The 19,826-nt window shown below is 38.3% G+C and overlaps 1 protein-coding gene across 2 annotated transcripts in view; it reads left to right on the forward strand.

The window, feature by feature from the left end:
* AFG1L (AFG1 like ATPase) overlaps positions 1-19,826 on the forward strand; it is a 205,459-nt gene that overhangs the window by 179,666 nt on the left and 5,967 nt on the right. Inside the window, exons 12-13 of one of the 2 annotated variants that reach the window (XM_058734887.1) lie at positions 8,727-8,862; positions 19,645-19,781. In XM_058734887.1, the coding sequence (XP_058590870.1) occupies positions 8,727-8,862; positions 19,645-19,661 (153 nt within the window). In that variant the 3' untranslated portion in view covers positions 19,662-19,781. Of the gene's footprint in view, positions 1-8,726; positions 8,863-19,644; positions 19,786-19,826 lie in introns of those variants that run through there. The other variant, XM_058734885.1, reaches the window with a different exon arrangement.

Below are 19,826 nucleotides of genomic sequence, written 5' to 3' on the forward strand. Positions count from 1 at the left end.
AGATCGAGGCCCACGTTGGGCTCCGCATGCAGAGCCTGCTTAAGATATTCTTTCTCCCTCTTCTACTTCTCTTCCCGTGCTCGTGTGATTGCTCTCTCACTCTCTCAAAAATAAATAATAAATAATAAATAAGTAAATAAAAGTATACTGAATGATCTGACTTGGAGTATCACAACTGTAAACTACAGAATTGAATTCGCAAACTACCAAGGAGTTCAAGTCCTGGCTCTGCCACCTGCTAGCTATGTGATCTTGGGATGGTAACTCAGCATCTCAGTGCCTCAATTTCTTTACCTGCAAAACAGGAATAATAACAGAAATAGTTCTCTAAACATAAGATCTGTATAATGAAAAGATTGGTAAATATAGGAAATATAGGTCAACCAATTAATAAGACTGTAAAACACTTTATAGGTACTTTATTTTTAATTTTTTTCTAACATTGATTCACTTTTGAGAGACAGAGACAGACCACAAGCTGGGATGGGACAGAGAGAGAGAGAGAGAGACAGACAGAATGAATCTGAAGCAGGTTCCAGGCTCTGAGCCATCAGCATGGAGCCCGATGTGGGTTTCTAACTCACAAACCATGAGATCATAACCTGAGCTGAAGCTGAACGCTTAACCCACTAAGCCGCCCAGGCGCCCTACACTGTATAGGTACTTGTTTGAATTTTAAAAGTTTTAACACTGTGGCTTTTTTAATGCTTACCTACCAACTGGCTCTTTTTTATTGTTATTATTTTTTAACAGAAGTTTTATATATAAAGTAATTCCATGATTTTTAATTTTCAAGTTTTTCTATTTCCCACCATAAAATACATGACTTGATATTCTCCATAGTACCTTTCCTCTGGATTAGATCAGTTGACTCAGAATTAGTAATTACTTAGTACATTGCTAATTAGAATATTTAGTAAAATATATTCCAATAGATATATTATGACTTTGAAATGTATTTTATAGAAAAAATTTTGAGAATTGTTAGAATATACTATTTTTGTTTCTTAAAGTAACCTGAAGATACTAAGGCCAAAGATTTTGAGAAAAACCTAGAAATGAGTTATAGTATCAAAAAACTGTAAGATTTCTATGTATTTTAGGATGAAACATTACTTAGCTCTTTTATCTTTTTATTGTTAACCAAGAAATATATGTTGTGTAAGATTCCCCCCTTCCAAACATTGTTACATTGATTCAGTGGCCAGCAACTATTTCTTAAGTACTTCCATATTGGTATAACACTGTGTTATGAGGAGTATAAAAGAAGTATAAGAAGTTTACAATTTAGTAAAGGAAATAACATGAACAAATGCCAGACAGTGTTGTAGAGTGGAAAGAGGCCCAACGAAATCAAGAGATAGGAATTCCAGTACTTACCCAGATACTATGTAGCTGAGTGGCCTTGGGCAAGTCACTTAACATCTCCGGGTCCAAGTATCTCATTTGTAAAATGATACAACTAATTTCTTTCATTCTTTTGAGCTGTAACAAGTCTATTTTGAGGAGTTGTGCTCATTAGTACATGTTATGAGTACATCAGGAGTTAAAAGTAAGGATAGTAAGGATTGGAAAGACTCTGAGGAGACATGAGACTTAAGGAGGAAATTGATCTTGACCTTGATAGGTGAGTAGAATTGAGATGAGCAAAGTGAAGGTATTTCACCATAATCTGAAGCCAAGCACTGAATGTTTCAGGAGGAACAGAAGATACTTTCCTAATGAGAGTAGAGTACATGTTAGAAAAGAGGAATAAGAATGAAAATTTCAGACAGATCCACCATAAAGACCAGGCGGAGAAATTTAGACTTCTTACCATGATCCACAAGAAGTCATTTTAGATTGAGCAGGACCATGGTACATAAAGTAATAGGATGATTAATGAGGCAGTACACTCTAGGAAAGGTTGTAACTTACCAGCATGTTCTAGTGGGTCAGCAAATAGTATCTCCCCTTGGAAATGCCCTTCTTTCAAGAAAGAAAACTTGGATAAATAAACCAACATGCTAGGTAATTGTTTGTTACCTTTTATGCAAGGTAACAGAGCCCTACCCTTTTTATATTTTATGGTACTTTCTAGTCATTCAACAGATATTTCCTGAGTACTTAATGGAAGGTTGACATAGTTCTAGGTGCTATAGGGGGTACTAAGGTGAATAAGAGTTAGTCTGTACACTCATACAACTTTAATTTAGAAGAGAAAATATGATCAGTACATAGATCGCTGGAGTGTGAGGCAGATTATAATTAGTACTATTGGATCAGTGTGAGCAGAAAGTTGTGGGTAATTAAAGAGGAACTAGGCCTTAAAGGCTGGAGGGTTGAAGATTCTGCTGGTATGGGGAGGAGAGAGTGTGAGGGTAGCTGTTTGGTTGTTCCTAAGAATAGGGCATCATGGGGGCAACCTTTGATCTCTTCCTCCTCTGAGGTTTTGTGTTTTTATGAAAAATACGGAAGTAGGAAATGGCAGAGTATGTTCAGAGAATTGAAGATTCAGGAGGGTTCTACTTCCGTTAATGACAGAGTAGCACCTATTTGACTAACCCACCTTTAGATCAGAGCTGTAACTCTGGACAAAATCTAAGAAATAACTGTCTGGGAGGCACTATTGGACAACCAAAGGCAGGGAGAAAGCTCAGGCACCACTTGGAAGAAAGGAAAGACACTGGTACCAGAGTTTCTTATTTTTGTAGGTTTTTGTTTTGTTTTGTTTTGTTTTTTTGCCAGAGAAGAGATCACAGTTGTTTTCATATGGAACATCTAAAACTCAGTAGAAACCTGAAATATTCCTGGCTTGAGGAATGAGAAGAGAGCTGGAAAATAAGAAAAGAAATGATGGAACAGAGAGAACCACAGAGGAAGAGCCCAGAGTTCTTCACAGAGACTGCCCAAATCTTGGGCTGATCTGTGAACTGCACATGCACAGCTAACACTAAAAATGCTGAACAGAGACTTCAGCTGCTGCTCATCACAGAGGAGACAGAGTTTGGAGTTTGGGACTAGCCAAGTTAATTACCTGCTGAAATAGCAACAATAGAAAATCAATATACTTTGGTAGAATAAAAAGAATTCCAAGTCTCTAACAACATATCATTCACCTTATCTAGAGTCCAATCCAAAACTGCTAGCTGTGTGCAGACACAGGAAAATCTGATCCATTTTAAAAGAGAAATGATAATCAAGAGAAACTGACCCTGAGAGGATACAGATGTTGGAATTAGAGGGAAGGATTTTAAAGTGTTTTGTTGTTTTTTTTTTTTTATCTACAGTCAAGGATATAAGGGAAAATATACTGATAATGAATAAACAAATAGGAAATCTTAGCAAAGAAATTGAAACTAAAAAAAAAAAAACAAATGGAAATTCTAAAACTAAAAGTTGAGAATTCTAGATCTAAAAATTTTTAAGTTTATTGTACTTCATACCAAACTGTAGAAGAGAGTAGAATCAGTGAACTGATAGGTCAATAGAAATTACGCAATGATCTGAAAAACAAAAGTGTTGAGGGGAAAAAAAAGCAAAACCTCATGACATAAACTATATCAAAAATCAACTATATCATTGGAGTCCTAGAAGGAAAAGAGAGAATGGGGTGGAAAAGTTTTTTAGAGAAATAATGGCTGAAGTTTTTCCAAATTTAAGAAAAGATGTAAATTTACAGATCCCAGAACCTCAACAAACCCCTAGCAGGTACAAAGAAAATCATTCCCGGGAACATCATAGTCAAATTGTTGAAAACCAAAGATAGAGAAAATTTCGAAGCAGCCAGGGGCACAACAGTATGATTGAAGACTTCCTATCCAGAAGCAATGGACAAACAGTGCAATATCATCTTTAAACTACTAAAAAGAAAAATCACCCAACAATCAAGAACTGTTTTTGCAGACAACTTAAGGGTCATGGCTGGAATTTAGATCGTATATAGGAGAGTGGTATGCACTCAGAATAGATGGGTTGAAGTCAGTATAAAGGAGCTTGCATATCAGGTGGTAGAGTTTGAATTAGGACCTTCATCAGCATAAAAAAAAAAAACTTGTCATTTTTTAACAGATCTATATTGGATAATCTGCCAAAGTTGTATAAGATTGTCTCTGCTGCTACCATATATGGAACCTTTGTGCATTAGATAAAGCTCCCCAAGATGGGCATGGAGCTAAGTGAGCAAATCATGCCCTTATGTGCCCCTTCCTCTAGATTGATGCTACCCCTCATCAGGGTCTGTGGCTTGGAACGCAGAACATGGGTCGAATCTGTGCTCCCAGTTGCCCCCTAAAACAGGTGTACATGATAGATTGGAAAGAACAAGATGAATATGAGGGAAATATGTAAGATCGGATGCCGAGAGGTCTCAGGGCCAAGGGCATGCCACCTAGGGCTCTGATGTTTTCAGTTTGGATGACCAGAGGAATGGCAGGACCCTTGACAAATACCTGATATAGGAGAAGGGGACTTACAAGCAACTGGAAATCTAAGACTGAAGATACAGATCTGAAAGTCATTTATAGAGATGTGTTAGTTTGAAGTTGAAAGGAGTCCATGAAATCACCTGAACTGACACTGAAAAAGGAAGAGATGAGGGGTGTGGATGGGATTGGAAAATCTTACCATGGGATTTAGTGGAATGAAACAGAGTCAGGGTCCTAGTACAGCTGAATCAAAGGGACATTAGAAACAACTAAAATCTCCCACCATTTCTTGAATAATTTTTTTATTTTTATTAAAAATTTTTTTTAACGTTTATTTATTTTTGAGACAGAAAGAGACAGAGCATGAACGGGGGAGGGTCAGAGAGAAGGAGACACAGAATCTGAAACAGGCTGGAGGCTCTGAGCTGTCAGCACAGAGCCCGACGCAGGGCTCGAACTCACGGACCGCAAGATCGTGACCTGAGCTGAAGTCGGCCGCTTAACTGACTGAGCCACCCAGGCACCATTTGAAGAATTTTTTTAAATGGAAGTAATTTACTAGATTGGTAACATCTTGGGATTTGGAGGTTACTATGTAAAATGTGTTAATAGATGAATATAACAAGCCTCTGCTCTTAACTTAATCTTACTGTTTTCCAGCCTTAATATATGTGGAAAAACTCTGTAAAATATAAATTATCCTTCACACTTACATGGAGATACAAAAGTTATCTTACATACATTTTCCCCCAGTTTTATTGAGAAATAATTGACATACATCACCATATAAGGTTTAAAGTGTACAGCATGATGATTTGACTTACATATATTGTGAAATGTGATTACCCACAGTAGGTTTAGTTAACATCCATCATTTCATATAGATAAAAAGAAAAGGAAGAGTGATTGTCTCATAACTGAAAGTTTGCACCTTTTAACCACATTCCTCCATCTCCCTTCCTCCCAGCTCCCCACCTCTGGTAACCACAAATCTGATCTCTTTTTCTATGAGTTTTTTGTTTTTTAGATTCCACATATAAGTGAGTTTAAGTTAGTCTGTTAACTAACAAACTTAAAAGATGTACTGCTGTTGAGTATCTAAAGTTCTTACATTTTATTTCCCAGATTCCCTTTTGCTTCCCATCTAATTAAAGCAAACTAAATAACAAAATAAGCCTTAAAAAGAAATAGAAAAAGAATAATTTAGGCATGTATTTATTTGTAGCAAAAAATATTACAGATATACACATATACTCACAAATAGAATTATGTAGATTTTTTAAAAAGCAGGGCAAAGAGAAAATAGAGAATAATTAAGTTGAAAGGAAAAGTTAGTACATGTAAATCCATGTCATAAACCTCTACAAGGTTCTTACACTGAACAATTATATCAGCTGTCAGCTTCTCCCAAAGAGGGGGAAAGATGTTCAGTAAGTTATAAGACATAAAATTAGTTACTCAGGAGAAGTGAAGCTTTTTCTGGCACTTGGATAGGGACTTCTAAAAGATGCTGGCAGACAGTTTTCTCAGCACTGTTCCTGCTGTCAATACAAGTTTGTATCACACAGATTCTTATAAACAAGCTGGGGCCCTTTTGACAAAGTACTGTTCAATGAAACTAGTGCTATAAGAGGTCAAAAATGCCTTATAAGTAAGCTTTTCTATTATCAGGTTGATCCAGAGAAATTGCTTAGAAATTGGATAAATGCTTGGAGGTTGGATAGACTCATGTTCAAATCTTTCATGAATGTTGTATATTTTAATAAAAGTTGAGTAGCAGATAATTCAAGGTTGTCTTTTTGGTAAGAAGATGGAGTGAAGAATTCTATTGGTCTTACTCTGAAGCATTTGGCCCTTTGTGTATCTAACAGCACAGAGAGGCATTCAGCCTTGCTCTAATTAACTTTTTAGTATCTTTAGAATATTAATTAGTATTTTTCACGAAGTATTTCCATGATTTGGAAAGCAGAAGAGTGGGAGGAAGAAAAATTCTTTGATATGCATTTCTTTTCCAACTCTGATTAGGCTTTTTCAGTATCCAAGTCTAAGAAGATTGGGGAGAGTCCGTGAACTCTCACAGGGAAAAGCAAAACAAAAATAACAAAATCTCTGCATTTGTAAGACTTTAACAGTTTCAGAAGTCACCATCCTCAAATTTAAAATAAGTTACTTGCAGGTGCCTGGGTGCCTCAGTTGTTAGGCATCTGACTTTGGCTCAGGTCATGATCTCATGGTTCGTGACTTCAGAGTCCCACATCTGGTGAGCACAAACCCTGCTTTGGGTAAAAACATGAATCTGCTTTGGGTGTGCCCCGCTCCTCCCTCACTCCCTCCTTCTCTCTCTCTCTCTCTCTCTCTCTCTCTCTCTCTCTCTCTCTCTCTCTCTCTGTTTCTCTGACCCTTGCCCACTTGTGCCCCCCCCCAAATAAAATAAAATAAAATAGGTTACTTGCTATTCTATATCCTCTTGCTTTTTAGTGTCTTAAATGTCACTTTTCATGCCTCCTTGCTTTGATTTCCAAAGGAAGGAGTTTACATTGATGAACCTTTCTTTTCAAACGCACGTTTAGAACCAGTAGCAAAGGTGTAGACCCTCATTTGGGGGTAATCTTTCAATTTTCTTCTGGATAGATCTCAAAGCCAGGCAAATTTAGAACCGTCTTTCCTCCAACAGAGATGTAGCAAATACTGCCCTCTACTGAGGGGATACGCAGGATGGCTTGACTATGTTAATGATCAAGTGCTAGTCTTCAGTAACTGATTTCAGTGAATTTGGTGGAATCATGTTGTTACTAATTACTTCATCATTACTGTATACATTCTTATTAAAATCATTATATTAAAAAATAGAAAACATAAGGGATGAAACATTTCAGCCTTGGCCACATACATTATTACCTCTGTCGTCTGTACAATCAGATATAATGTCTGAGGCATTAATAATAATGTTTAAATTTCCATTTGTTTTAAACCAGCTAATAAAATCTTTTTACCAGTGGGAAATTAGAAGGGGGTTGTTACCGTATTGTTTTCATAAATGAGTTTGTAAAATGCAGTAATGATGAAGTAATTAGTAAAAAAAAAAAAAAAAAAAAAAAACGGGAAAAATGTGGAGATAACTTAAAAACACAACGTTAGAAGAATGTGAAAAGGTAGGAAATCGTTAGCATCATCATCATTATTAAGAGGCACCACTGAATATAAGCATCAATACAGCTCCAAGGAAATACATAAAAATTTTGGTTTTCTGTGCTACAGGCTATAAATCAAATATTTTTGTGACAGTTGTTGGAGTTTATATTTCCTAAATGAACTGGTTTATTCCTGGGAATAAACCCAGCGCAGTGCTTTTCATCTAGCAGGTACTCAGTAGATCTGATTTGATGTGGTTTGTGTTTTAAGAAAGTTGTCAGTTCTGGAATCTCCAGATTTAGGTATCTCCAGAATTTGGAGATTTATTACGTACAGAAAGCTAGTCAAGTCAGAGTGAGGAAGGAGTGCAATCACCTCTGGTTTGCCACATAGATTTTTGTGTTGAGCCATTGTTACTGTACACTCCATTAAAAATGACACGCACAACCCCAAAAGAGTACTGCATTAGCCCATCATTATCTCGAGGGGATAGAGAGTTTGCTAAAGATCCGGTAGATTTGGGGAGAACTAGCCTTCCTGCCATTAAGACTCTAAGTCAAGGAGTAAATCTTTCCCTCAGCATACCAGAGAACATTTTCTGAAGTAGAGTGTGTAAGAGATGGTAGTATTTTCTGGAATAGTGAGCTATTTCCCAGTTGGATGTTAGGGACTTCATATTAATGTGATTTCTCATGTTAAGGTGCCGTATTACCAGTCTTGGGAAATTATGTACTCTACAAATACACACATTTCAGTGCTTTGTTTTTCTAGTTATTATCTTTATTGATTTGGTGCACATAGTTGTTTTAACAAATTCATATGATATTTTTAGTTTGTTTTGAAAAGGATGCATTCATCCTAATTAAAGTGGTTTTTTTTCCCTATTAAAAAGCACTTTTCTTTAAGATATGATGTATTGTCATTTCTGTATACACAAAGCAAGATGCCATGCACACTTGTGTAATGAGGGGCTATCAGGGTAGCACTACAAGGAATTTATAAAGAGAAGTCTATACAGATAAAGAGTAACCCTTAGGACAATATAATCTAGACAGCGCTTGAAATAATAATCATCCTACTTGAGCTGAAATAATGGTGGCAGAGCAAGCATTAGCCAGGCAGAGAAAAAAGAAACTCAAGCTGACAGCTCATTCGTGTGTGCTGAAGTGGACCAACCGCTCATTGCAGGGCAGAAGGCAGCCTGGTGGTAACGCTCGTGCATTTCACACTGGTGTGGCTTTGAGAAAATCCCCGCTCCTGGCACCAGGGTCAAACCGAAGCAGACAGCTGTGCCGTTTCTCATACAGGAGAAAGAAGACAGCAGGCAAGCTCTTTATTCCTAAAAGTTTTTTAGAAAAACTGTGCTACATATAATCCAGCTGTATACTCCCAGTAATTAAGGAAAACAAACGCTCTTTGCAAACTCATTATAGATTTAAAGTTCTTTAGGTTTTCATCAGGTTTCCACAGAAACAAAGAGTTTGAAACAATAGTCGAGAATGCACAAACCATCGAATAAGTGGATTTTAATTGTTTCTGTTTAGAAAATTATTCAGATAGCCAGCCACATCAGAGACTATTAAACTTTTTAATTGCTCAGGTAGAAAGATGGAGAGTGCCATCATTATCTATCATAAGAAGAATCTGCATTAGATAATGCTACTTGAATTTTGAGCTAGAATAACATACTCAAGGATGCTACTAACTGAAGTGGCATTTAGTAGTCGAAAATAATCATATGCTTTAATTATTCATAGGACACAATGCATGAATTTATAATGCTAATTATGGTTTCAAAAGGTGTCTTATGCTATGGTTTACTTACATAAGAGGATCAACTAATGCAAACAAAAGTATAAATACTTACAACTGCTATAGAGATCATGTGCATGCAATTTTGTGGTGTGTTAGGTCAAAAGAGTAGAGAAACGTATCTTTGTGTTTTGCCAAGTTCTTGTGAGAGTTAGTACAAAATTTGTATTTGTTAAGCATTCAGTAGTTACCATTGGTTCTGAAGAGGACTTGGTGATCATGTGTTTACTTGTTCATTAGTCTTGTATTATGCAAGATCGTGTTCCCTGGGCTGGTAGGTGCTCCAGACACTTGGGTGGACAAGATAGTACTGACCCTCCTGGGACTCCCAGTCTCGTACAGTGGAGTAAATGAGGGTGGCAACTGCAGCTTTGAATAGATGTGTAACTCCTCAAGCTCTTTAGTATATGCATTTGCGGTGACTGTTTTACACATTCACTCTTCATGATTATTAGGGAAGAGGCAGGGGATTAAATAAGTGAAAAGCAGGGGCGCCTGGGTGGCTCACTTGGTTAAGTGACTGACTTTGGTTCAGGTCATGATCTCACAGTTTGTGAGTTCGAGCCCCGTGTCGGGCTCTGTGCTAACAGCTCAAAGCCTGGAGCCTGCTTCAGATTCTGTGTCTCCTCCTCTCTCTGCCCCTCATGCTCATGCTCTGTCTTTCAATAAGATATAAACGTTAAAATTTTTTTTTTAAACAGCTGAAAAACAAAACCAAAGAGTATACTTTGCAATCAGTAAAGATCTTCAACATTGTTTTGCTACATCATTCAGTTTTTACTCTTTTGTCATAATATATTTTGTTTCCCTTTTGGAAAATACAGAAAAATCTATAAAATAAAGAAGATCATAAAATATTATAAAATATAGACTTCTAAGTCTGTCACTATCTGTAACAATTGTTAGCATGTTTACATATTTAGTCTTTTTCCTACATATATATTTTGAGCAAAATAGGTACCTTAGTATAATTATAATTTTGAAGTATGATTTTTTTCACTTAGCTTTTTATCATAAGCATGTTTTCATATAATAAAATATGTTTCGTAAACATTATTATTTGTCGGCAATATGTTCCATTATGTCAACATGCCATAATTTATTGAGCCTTTCCTCTGTTGTTTTATTTTAAAGTTGCTTTTAGTTCACATAGTTATAAATAATCCTGTATATAGCCTTTGGTTGGATTTCTGGTCACTTCCTGTAGATTGATTTCTAGAAACAGAATGATTGGTTCAAGTCGATGACTTCTTTTAGGGCTCTTAATACAATCCAACAAAATATTTTTGGAGCATCTGAACTAATTTACTCTCTTAGCAGCAATGGATGTCTCGTTACCTACTTGCCAGCATTGAGTAGTATAATTTATTTTTCTTTGCAAAATTGCTATATGAAAAATGATATATCATTCTTATTTTGTCTTTCTTTGGTTACTAGTGAGCTTGACTATATTTTTCATTTGTTTATTAGCCTCTTCGACTTTGCTTTTAGTTCAGGAATTATGTATTTGTATCCTTTGTCCATTTTTCTGTTGGAATGCTCTTACAATTTTAGTTTCATTGCAGTCAGTCCTTATCTCTCCCAGTTGCCTTTTTCATGCCAGCTTGTTTTCTCTCTGTGACTTTCTGTTTTTATTTGAGTGGTCCATGTCTTCTGGTATTTTATTGGGATGCCACATAATTTTCTAGCTTTTTTTCCTTCTAGCTCTTGTATACAGTTAATCACCAAGTTTTATTTTTTTAGACATGAGTTCTGTGCTACACCATAAAAATGCCGTAATTGATTAAGAAAAATAAATGAACATAAAACAAATGACAGTATGTGTCTTTACATATCCTCATCAATTCTGTAAGACCAATCTTGCTACAAAAGCTAGACATACTTTTCTACGTGTGCTGGACTTGCTAAGGACTTTTAAAATATGGGCTTTTCCTAGTAAACCTCTCTGTAGCAAGTATAGTGTTTCAGTTAGCTATTGCTACATAACAAATCACCCCCAAAATTCAGTAGCTTAAAAAAAATAAGCCTTTATTATTGCTCTCTAATCTACAGGCTTAGCTGGAAAGTTCTTTTAATATATTTTGGATTCACTTATGCATCTGCAGTCAGCTTTGCTGATCTTGGTTGGGTTCTCTCATCTACTATGGGCAGGTGGGGCAGCAGGCTGGAGGCTGGCCTCAGCTGCTTTCTCAGCTTAGACAGTTGGCTCTCCTTCTTATGCTCCCTCCTTCATCGGGAGTCCAGCCCAGCTGTTGCAACAGAATGAGCAGAAGTGTGCAAAGCCTCTTGAGACCTAAGCTCAGAACTGGAAAATTGTGACTTTCGCCTCATTCTATTGGTTGTGGTAAATACAAGTCTGGCCCAGATTGAGGAGTTGGGCAGACAGATGCTAAGACATGGAAGAGATCGAAAGTCACAATCTAAAGAGTGTAGACAAGGAGGCAAGAACAATTGGAACCATTATCATAATTAGACTACCCCACAAAGGCATTCTTTATTTCTCCAAAAATGTATTAAATGGGTTTAAACTGATAATTTTTTAAGAGAATTTTTAAGTTGCACTTGAATGCCCCAAGCATATTTAAATACCGAATACTAGGGGAAGTAAGGGTGAGTAGTCCTGTGGCAGCATACCATTTGGAGGGTGCACAGGGCTAGATGAGATAATTTGTCAGCATCTATATGTGTTTCGATGAAAGTGTTTACTAAATTTCTGTTATATAATCAGAAGAAAAATAAACTTACAGACATATTTAAAATACATCAAATATTAAATTTGAACAAAACTTTAACATCTTTTCAAATTTGTGATGAGAAAAGTTGCCTGCATTAACATAACTTTTTAAAAATCAGCTTTGGGGGTGCCTGGGTGGCTCAGTCGGTTAAACATCCGACTTCAGCTCAGGTCATGATCTCACAGTCCGAGAGTTTGAGCCCCACATCGGGCTCTGTGCTGACAGCTTGGAGCCTGGAGCCTGCTTCAGAGTCTGTGTCTCCCTCTCTCTCTGCCCCTCCCCCTCTCATGCTCTGTCTCTCTCTGTCTCAAAAATAAATAAAAACATTAAAAAATTTTTAAAAATAAATAAAAATCAGCTTTGATTTGAAATGGATAAGTGCAGTTCCTGATTAAAAAATTTTAATGATAATCTGAAGAAAACTTGAAGAGAGATTTTTGATAGTTACCATCTTGTGTGAAGAAGAATCCTTATCCACCTAGGAAATGTGAGAAAGTCTTCCACTTCCAATAATGGTGGACTCTGTCAGTAATTTGCACTGATCCTGTCGTTAGGATGATGAAGGAAGATGGATGAAATAAGAATTAGGATAAGCTAGCTGCTGAAACAACTCCAAATCTCAGAGGCTGAACAAATGAACGTGTATTTCTTGCTCATATCACCATCCAGTGTAAGTTGGCCAGGACACTGCTCCATGTGGTCCTTCATGGAACCAGACTTTGTCCCTGTTGTGCTTCCACCCCTCCTTCGAGTCCTCAGAGCTCTCTGTTCAGCGTGCAGGTAAGTCAAGGCAGTGAGGATCCTGTGGGCCAGATCTAGAAGCCATGCAGATCACTTTCCTTTACATTCCACTGGCCTTAACCTGATCACATGGCCACACCTAAGTGCAAGAGAGTCTGGGGAATAGTGTCTAGCTGGGTGCCCAGGAAGATGAGGAAAACATGGATAGTGGTGAGTGCTAGCAATCTTTAAAAAAAAATGAGCTGAGTTGAACTGAGCTTACTTTTGGCAGCCTCACTGGATCAGCAGGACAAAAGAGTTTAGGACCAGCTCAGGATGGGGACCTAGTAAACTACCCCCACTTTGGATGGAACCTTGAAGGACTGAATGCTAGGAATAAGTGTGAACTAGAAGTCAACTAGCTCTCTCGTGGACTTCGGTCAAATTCGGTGAGCCAAGTGACTCAGAATACTTCAAGCCTCGATCTTGGCTTTATTTCTATGAGTGTTTTTTTTTTTTTCAAAAATACACAAAGCAAACATATGAGGAGACAAGACACTGTGGATGTGAACAAGAACAAGAACAAATGATAAAATTAGGAACTCCAGATATTAGAATTAGGAGTCTCTATTTTAAACGACTAACCTTACATATTCAAAGAGATTTTTTTGAATAGGCTTGGAAATTTAAGTGTAGGGATCTAGAGACTATAAAAAGGTACATCGGCTTTGGAAAGAACCAATAGAAATTCTAGACCTATAAAGTACAATAACCAAAACAACTCAATGGATGAGTTGAAGAGCAAATAAACCAGAGCTAAAGAGAAATATAGTAGACTAGAATATGGGTCAGAGGAAGCTATCCACGGTGAGTCATGAAGAACTGAAAAAGGGAAAATACAAAATAAAGGATAAAAGCAATGGAGAATATGAAGTTTAGCTTAGGTTCTCTTAGAGTACCAGAAGGAGAAGAATGATGGAGCATGGAGCAGAGGCAATATACATGTACAGATGGACTAGATGTTGTCTGACATTTATGGAGAAAAGGAATACAGCACACTCATCATCAAGCTTGCATGGAGAAAATTTGCTCAAATTAAAACATGACATAAATGGAAATATATCAGTCTGGGCTGTGACAAAATGGATTTTGACATCACTAGGCCTTTGATCAGGGAACTCTGGTGCTTGGCCACAAAAGCTAAACGTGAACTATTGGGAGATGCTACCATTCACCTCATCCCCTCTGTCTGGTTTTCCTAGTGTGAAGAACATAACTATATAACTGAAGTCAAATTTCGCCCCAAATATGAAATCCCTTATCCTTTTGTCAGGCTGTATAGGAGAAAATATATGTTCAGCCTTATGTTTTATTTTCTTTTTAAATGTCCCTGAAAAAATAATACTTCCATGATGAAGAAAACCTTGGGGGAAAAAATGTCCATGAAAAAACTGATATTATGATCTCACACATATGAGATAGGGTATAAGATTCCAATTATAAAAAATGACCCCCCACCAGAAATACTATTTTTGTTATTTAAAAGTAACACAGTTCATGGGGCAGGGATGGGGGAGATCAAAAAGGTATAATAAAATTCATCTTTGATTCCACCACCCAAAGATAACCACTGTTAACATTTTGATCTATATCTTTCTAGACTTTTCCTACATACATACTAAGATATACAACAAAGGCTTGCCTTGGGAATGGGGAATTTGGGCCAACTAAGAAAGAATAGGAGTTTTTTTTGTAGGTGGTTCAATTATTTTGGAGACAAATGGGTATAAAAGAAAGAATAAGCCTGCTCCTTGGGCTGTGTTGTGTTTTATTCACACATTCATTTGCTAATTCATTCAGTAAGTATTAAGCACTTCCTATGTGCCATGGTGCCATGTGCCGGGGGTAGGCGCTCTTCATTCTGTGGGCCTGGGGCCTTCCCCCACCTGTAGTGCTAATGGTATTACCAAAAATGTGGGAGGGGGCTGGCCTGAGACATGCTATTTTTGTCATCTGTAAATATGACTTCATGGAGAGCTAATGTGTCTGGCTGACAGAGACCGCAGCTTTTACCTCCTGAGTGCAAAGGCAGAAGCAAACTGGAGTGAGCCGAACTATTCACTTGTTTGGGCTCCCTGGCCTCATGAGCTCAGGAAAAGGTTATTTGATAGTGACTAGAAGAGTAGCTACTATTCATTAAATATCTGTTGTATGCCACATAGGTACTGTGCAGATACCATTTCATTTGCTTTTCATGTGACCTCTTAAAATTAATTTAAAATTATATTAATAAATTAATAAAATAAATGTGCTTTTCACATGACCACTTTAATAAGTAACATTTATTGAGCACTTACTATGTGACGGCCACGGTTAGAAGATTTTACATGTAGTCAGTACAGCGAAACTTTGGGACAAACCTGTGAGACATGTCCTGCTATGATCCCCAGTTTACAGATGAGGAGATGGAGGTTCAGAGACACTTGCTCAAGGTCGCATGACTGGATGTGACCAACGATTCCAAACTATAAAGTATGTTTTTGCGCACAACTTTAACTTATTTTATTAATGAAAAATCGCATTTCTGAGTAATAAACAAACCCATCTCTCACCAAAATCAATTCTGAGAGTTTATCACTTCTTGGATACTTCAACATTGAATCTAGTATAAGAAAACACTCTTTGGGGCGCCTGGGTGGCGCAGTCGGTTAAGCGTCCGACTTCAGCCAGGTCACGATCTCGCGGTCCATGAGTTCGAGCCCCGCGTCAGGCTCTGGGCTGATGGCTCGGAGCCTGGAGCCTGTTTCCGATTCTGTGTCTCCCTCTCTCTCTGCCCCTCCCCCGTTCATGCTCTGTCTCTCTCTGTCCCAAAAATAAATTAAAAAACAAAACAAACAAAAAAAAAAACGTTAAAAAAAAAAAAAAAGAAAACACTCTTTAACTACTAAAGATCTCACATTTTAGATTAATATTAATCTAATGTTGGAGCTGATTTCCTTGGTTAATGATGTCCTCCTTCAATTAATACATTTCATTCTTAGGTTTTATTTATTTATTTATTATTATTTTATGTTTATTTATTTTTTGAGAGAGAAATAGAGACAGAGACAGAGAATCCCAAGCAGGCCCAGCACTGTCAGCACAGAGCCCCACGCAGGGCTTGAACTCAGGAACCATGAGATCATGACCTGAACCGAAATCCAGAGTCGGGTGCTTAATTGACTGAGTCACCCAGGCGCCCTTCTTCTTATATATACATTATATATGTATACACACACACACACACACACACACACACACACACACACGTGTGTTGTGTGTGTGTGTGTGTGTGTGTGTGTATATATATATATATATATATATATATATATTTTTTTTTTTTTTTAGTGTTTATTTTTTTTTATTTTTGAGAAAGAGACAATGTGCGAGCAGGAGAGGGGCAGAGAGAGAGGAAGACACAGAATCTGAAGCAGGATCCAGGCTCTGAGGTGACAGCATAGAACCTGATGCAGGGCTCAAACTCACAGACTGAACTCATGGACCAGAAGTCAGAGGCTTAACTGAACTGAGCCACCCAGGTGCCCCTGTTTTTATGCTTTTAGAGAAAAAATTATATTGTTACCTCTCTGCAGCCTAAGTTGGGATTTCTTTGGCAATGAATAACCTTTACTAGTTTTAATGTTTTTTGTGGTGGTGGTAAAATAATATATAATATAAAATTTGCCTTTTTTTTTTTTTTTGGCCATTTAACCATTTTTAAGAGTGAAGTTCAGTGGCATTAAGTCCATTCACGCTGTTGTGCAGCCCCCACCACGGTTCGTCTCTAGAACACTTTCATATTCCCAGACTGAAACTCAGTATCCATTAAACAGTCACTCCCCAGTGCCCACTTTTTTTTTTTTAACCATTGTTTTAAACTGTATAAAGCTTAATTTTCTTTACATGAATGAGCACGTAATTTTTTAGGGATATGATATTTGCTATTTGCTAATATAATGGCAGATGTAGAACCTACTGACAAAGGTATATAATTTGTAAAAATAGCTGAGTGGGCAAAATTCTGATTTTCAGTTGCCCTAGGCACTCCAGTGCACTTCTGATGATGATTTTCCTTGGGCATGTAGTTATACTGATAGAAATCACATCCGTGCATAAAGAACGAGTTTAATTATACATAACTACATACCTAAGATGAGGTTTTACATTTTTTTACATATACTTTCTGATTTACAAAAGATGAGACACTAAATTCTCACTGATCTTAAAAAAGTAGTGTGTCACCCTCAGAGCGAGTGTCCTATTGTATGAGTTACACGCTGTATCTTGCCTTCCCCCTCCCCCTTTAGGGAATTGTTTTCCTTCTAGGGGATTCCACAGGCTCATTTGGTCCCTGCTGTGACTCTGAGGACTGGCAAATGCACAAAGACTGATTTAGGGGTTTGGATATGGTGGATGGGGGAGCAACGCTAACTGGTCCTATTTACAATGACACTTTACATCCTCAACTCGTCTGTATTGAGCCTAATCATTTGAGCTCAAGATAATAAAAATAAAAAGCAGCCAAAGTGATTTGAGTGCTAATGTATGCCCTAGGCACTGTGGTAAATGCTTTGCCTGTATTATTTTGTGTCATCTTCACAATCCTGTGAGATAGGAATCAAACTCCCATTTATAGATGGGAAAACTAAAGGAAGAGAGGGTGCCTGGGTGGCTCAGTCAGATCATCTGACTCTTGACCACAGCTCAGGTCATGATCTCATGGGTTTGTGAGATCAGGCCCTGCACTGGGCTCTGTGCTTGCAGCATGAAGGAGTTCTTGGGATTCTCTCTCTCCCTCTCTCTCTGTCCCTCCCCGCTTGCTTACTCTTACTCTCTCTCTCTCTCTCTCAAAATAAACATTAAAAAAAACTAAAGGAAGAAAAAGATTAGGTAGCTTGCCAAAGGTGCACAGTTAATAAGTAACAGACTGAGTATTCACTCCTGGTTCATAACAACAGGCTTGACAGCAGGGTTCCCTTGAAGACAGCCAAGGTTAAACAAACAAATCAACAACCCCACAGGAGAGTCCCTATATGGCCAAGTGAGTTGGGGAGCCTCAGCTAAGGCCAGGCACTGGGTCTGGAGGTAAAGGCTGTCCAGCCAGGGAGGGAAATGGGAAAAGCAAGGGTCCCCTCTTCCAGCCCCATTTGGTACCTGGTTGGTGAGAGGAGATGTGGAGAAGGGACATCTCTAAGCAGATTTCCAAAGGAGCCAGGACATTCTTTGTGTTTCTTTGTGCCCTGTCTCCAGTCTCGTGCCCCTTTGCTCAGGGTCTCATAATTGCTGCATGCTTTTTTTTTTTTTAAGTTTATTCATTTATTTTTGAGAGAGCAAGAGAATGCATGAGTGGGGGAAGAGAGAGAGAGAGAGAGAGAGAGAGAATCTCACACATTGTCAGTGCAGAACCTGACTCAAGGGTCGATCTAATGAACTGTGAGATCATGACCTGAGCCGAAGTCAGACGCTCAACCAGCTGAGCCACCCAGGCGCCCCAACTGCTGCATCCTTCTTAGAAGCTGCTCTTGCTTGAGGGAACCACTTCCCCAGAGCTTCACTCTCTGATTTACTCGCACCTCCCCATACTTCCGTGAGAGGTCTACTTTCCTGAGTGACTGGATTCAGCTGGTTGCCGGGAGAGTATAGGCTTAAATAGATGGGCTCTGTAGTGGAAATGACTGTCTCTCCTTGTCACAAGTCCCTAATTCTCCCAGGAACATAGTCATACCTACATTTCTGGAAGAAGTTTTGATGCAAATAACTCAAGGAAGGGAGAGGTTTTTGGACAGGGTTCAGTGTTGATGGATTCTGCCCGAAATTGAGAGGCTTCACAGCCTGTGTCCCAGAATGTGTTTGCAGATAGTTTTCACGATTTTCATGAGCTAAATTCATGTTTCAGGAAGAAGTGCCTTACGTTATAGGTGGAGCCTTTGTGAATAATTTTGTGAGCCTTGAGTGTTGGACCCTCCTCACATCAAGAGGGAACATGTTGCACCAACTTATGCTCAAGGTCTCTGTCTGCTTCTGGTCAGGAAACCCTCTAGTATCGCCTATAGAAGCTGGCAGTGTTCACTATCTTGCTCTTGAACACTTGTACTTGAAATTCAATGGAAGATTTTTTCTGATGATTTTTTTATTATTATTTTAATGTTTAATTGTTTTTGAGAGAGAGAGAGCATGAGCAGGGGAGAGGCAGAGAGAGAGGGAGACACAGAATCCGAAGCAGGCTCCAGGCTCCGAGCTGTCAGCACAGAGCCCAACACGGGGCTGGAACTCACAAGCTGTGAGATCATGACCTGAGCCAAAGTCGGATGCTTAACTGACTGAGCCACCCAGAGGCCCCATTTTCTGATGATTTCATACTGAAGCATAGTCTGTATTTCAAAATGGTGACATCAGAGGTGGCTTGCCATTGTAAGATAGCTCCATTTAGTGGTAATGACAGTTTGCAGTTGAGCCATAAGAAGGATTTGTTGGGACACGTTTACGGTTATGTCATAGAAATAAAAAAAATTGAAGGCTGAGTTTAAGACAGGGACCTACAACCTAACAACTGAGGCAGCTCAAGATACTCTTTCACTCCTCACCACACCCTGTCCTCTCTCCTGCCCCTTTCCTCCATCGCTATTACAGTTTCGGTAGACCCCGCTCTTCACCTGCTGTGAAAACTGCTCCATTTGGTCACGTTACCCCAAACCACCCCCTAGATCAGACCATGACCAGAAAAGGAGGTGTTTTCAAATTAAGGCAGGGCAACCAGAATTGGCTTTAGTTTTCTAGTCTTTACTTCATTTTAATTACAGCCACTTGGAGCCAGTGACTATCTGGAACTGTCAAAGAATTTCGATACAGTATTTTTACGAAACATTCCACAATTTACGCTGGCCAAGAGGACGCAAGCTCGAAGATTCATAACTCTCATTGATAACTTCTATGATTTCAAGGTAAGGATGTAGTGCATTTTCTCAAGACTAAACATTTTGAA

The sequence above is a fragment of the Neofelis nebulosa genome, chromosome 6 (assembly GCF_028018385.1).
Source record: "Neofelis nebulosa isolate mNeoNeb1 chromosome 6, mNeoNeb1.pri, whole genome shotgun sequence".
NCBI lineage: Eukaryota > Metazoa > Chordata > Mammalia > Carnivora > Felidae > Neofelis > Neofelis nebulosa.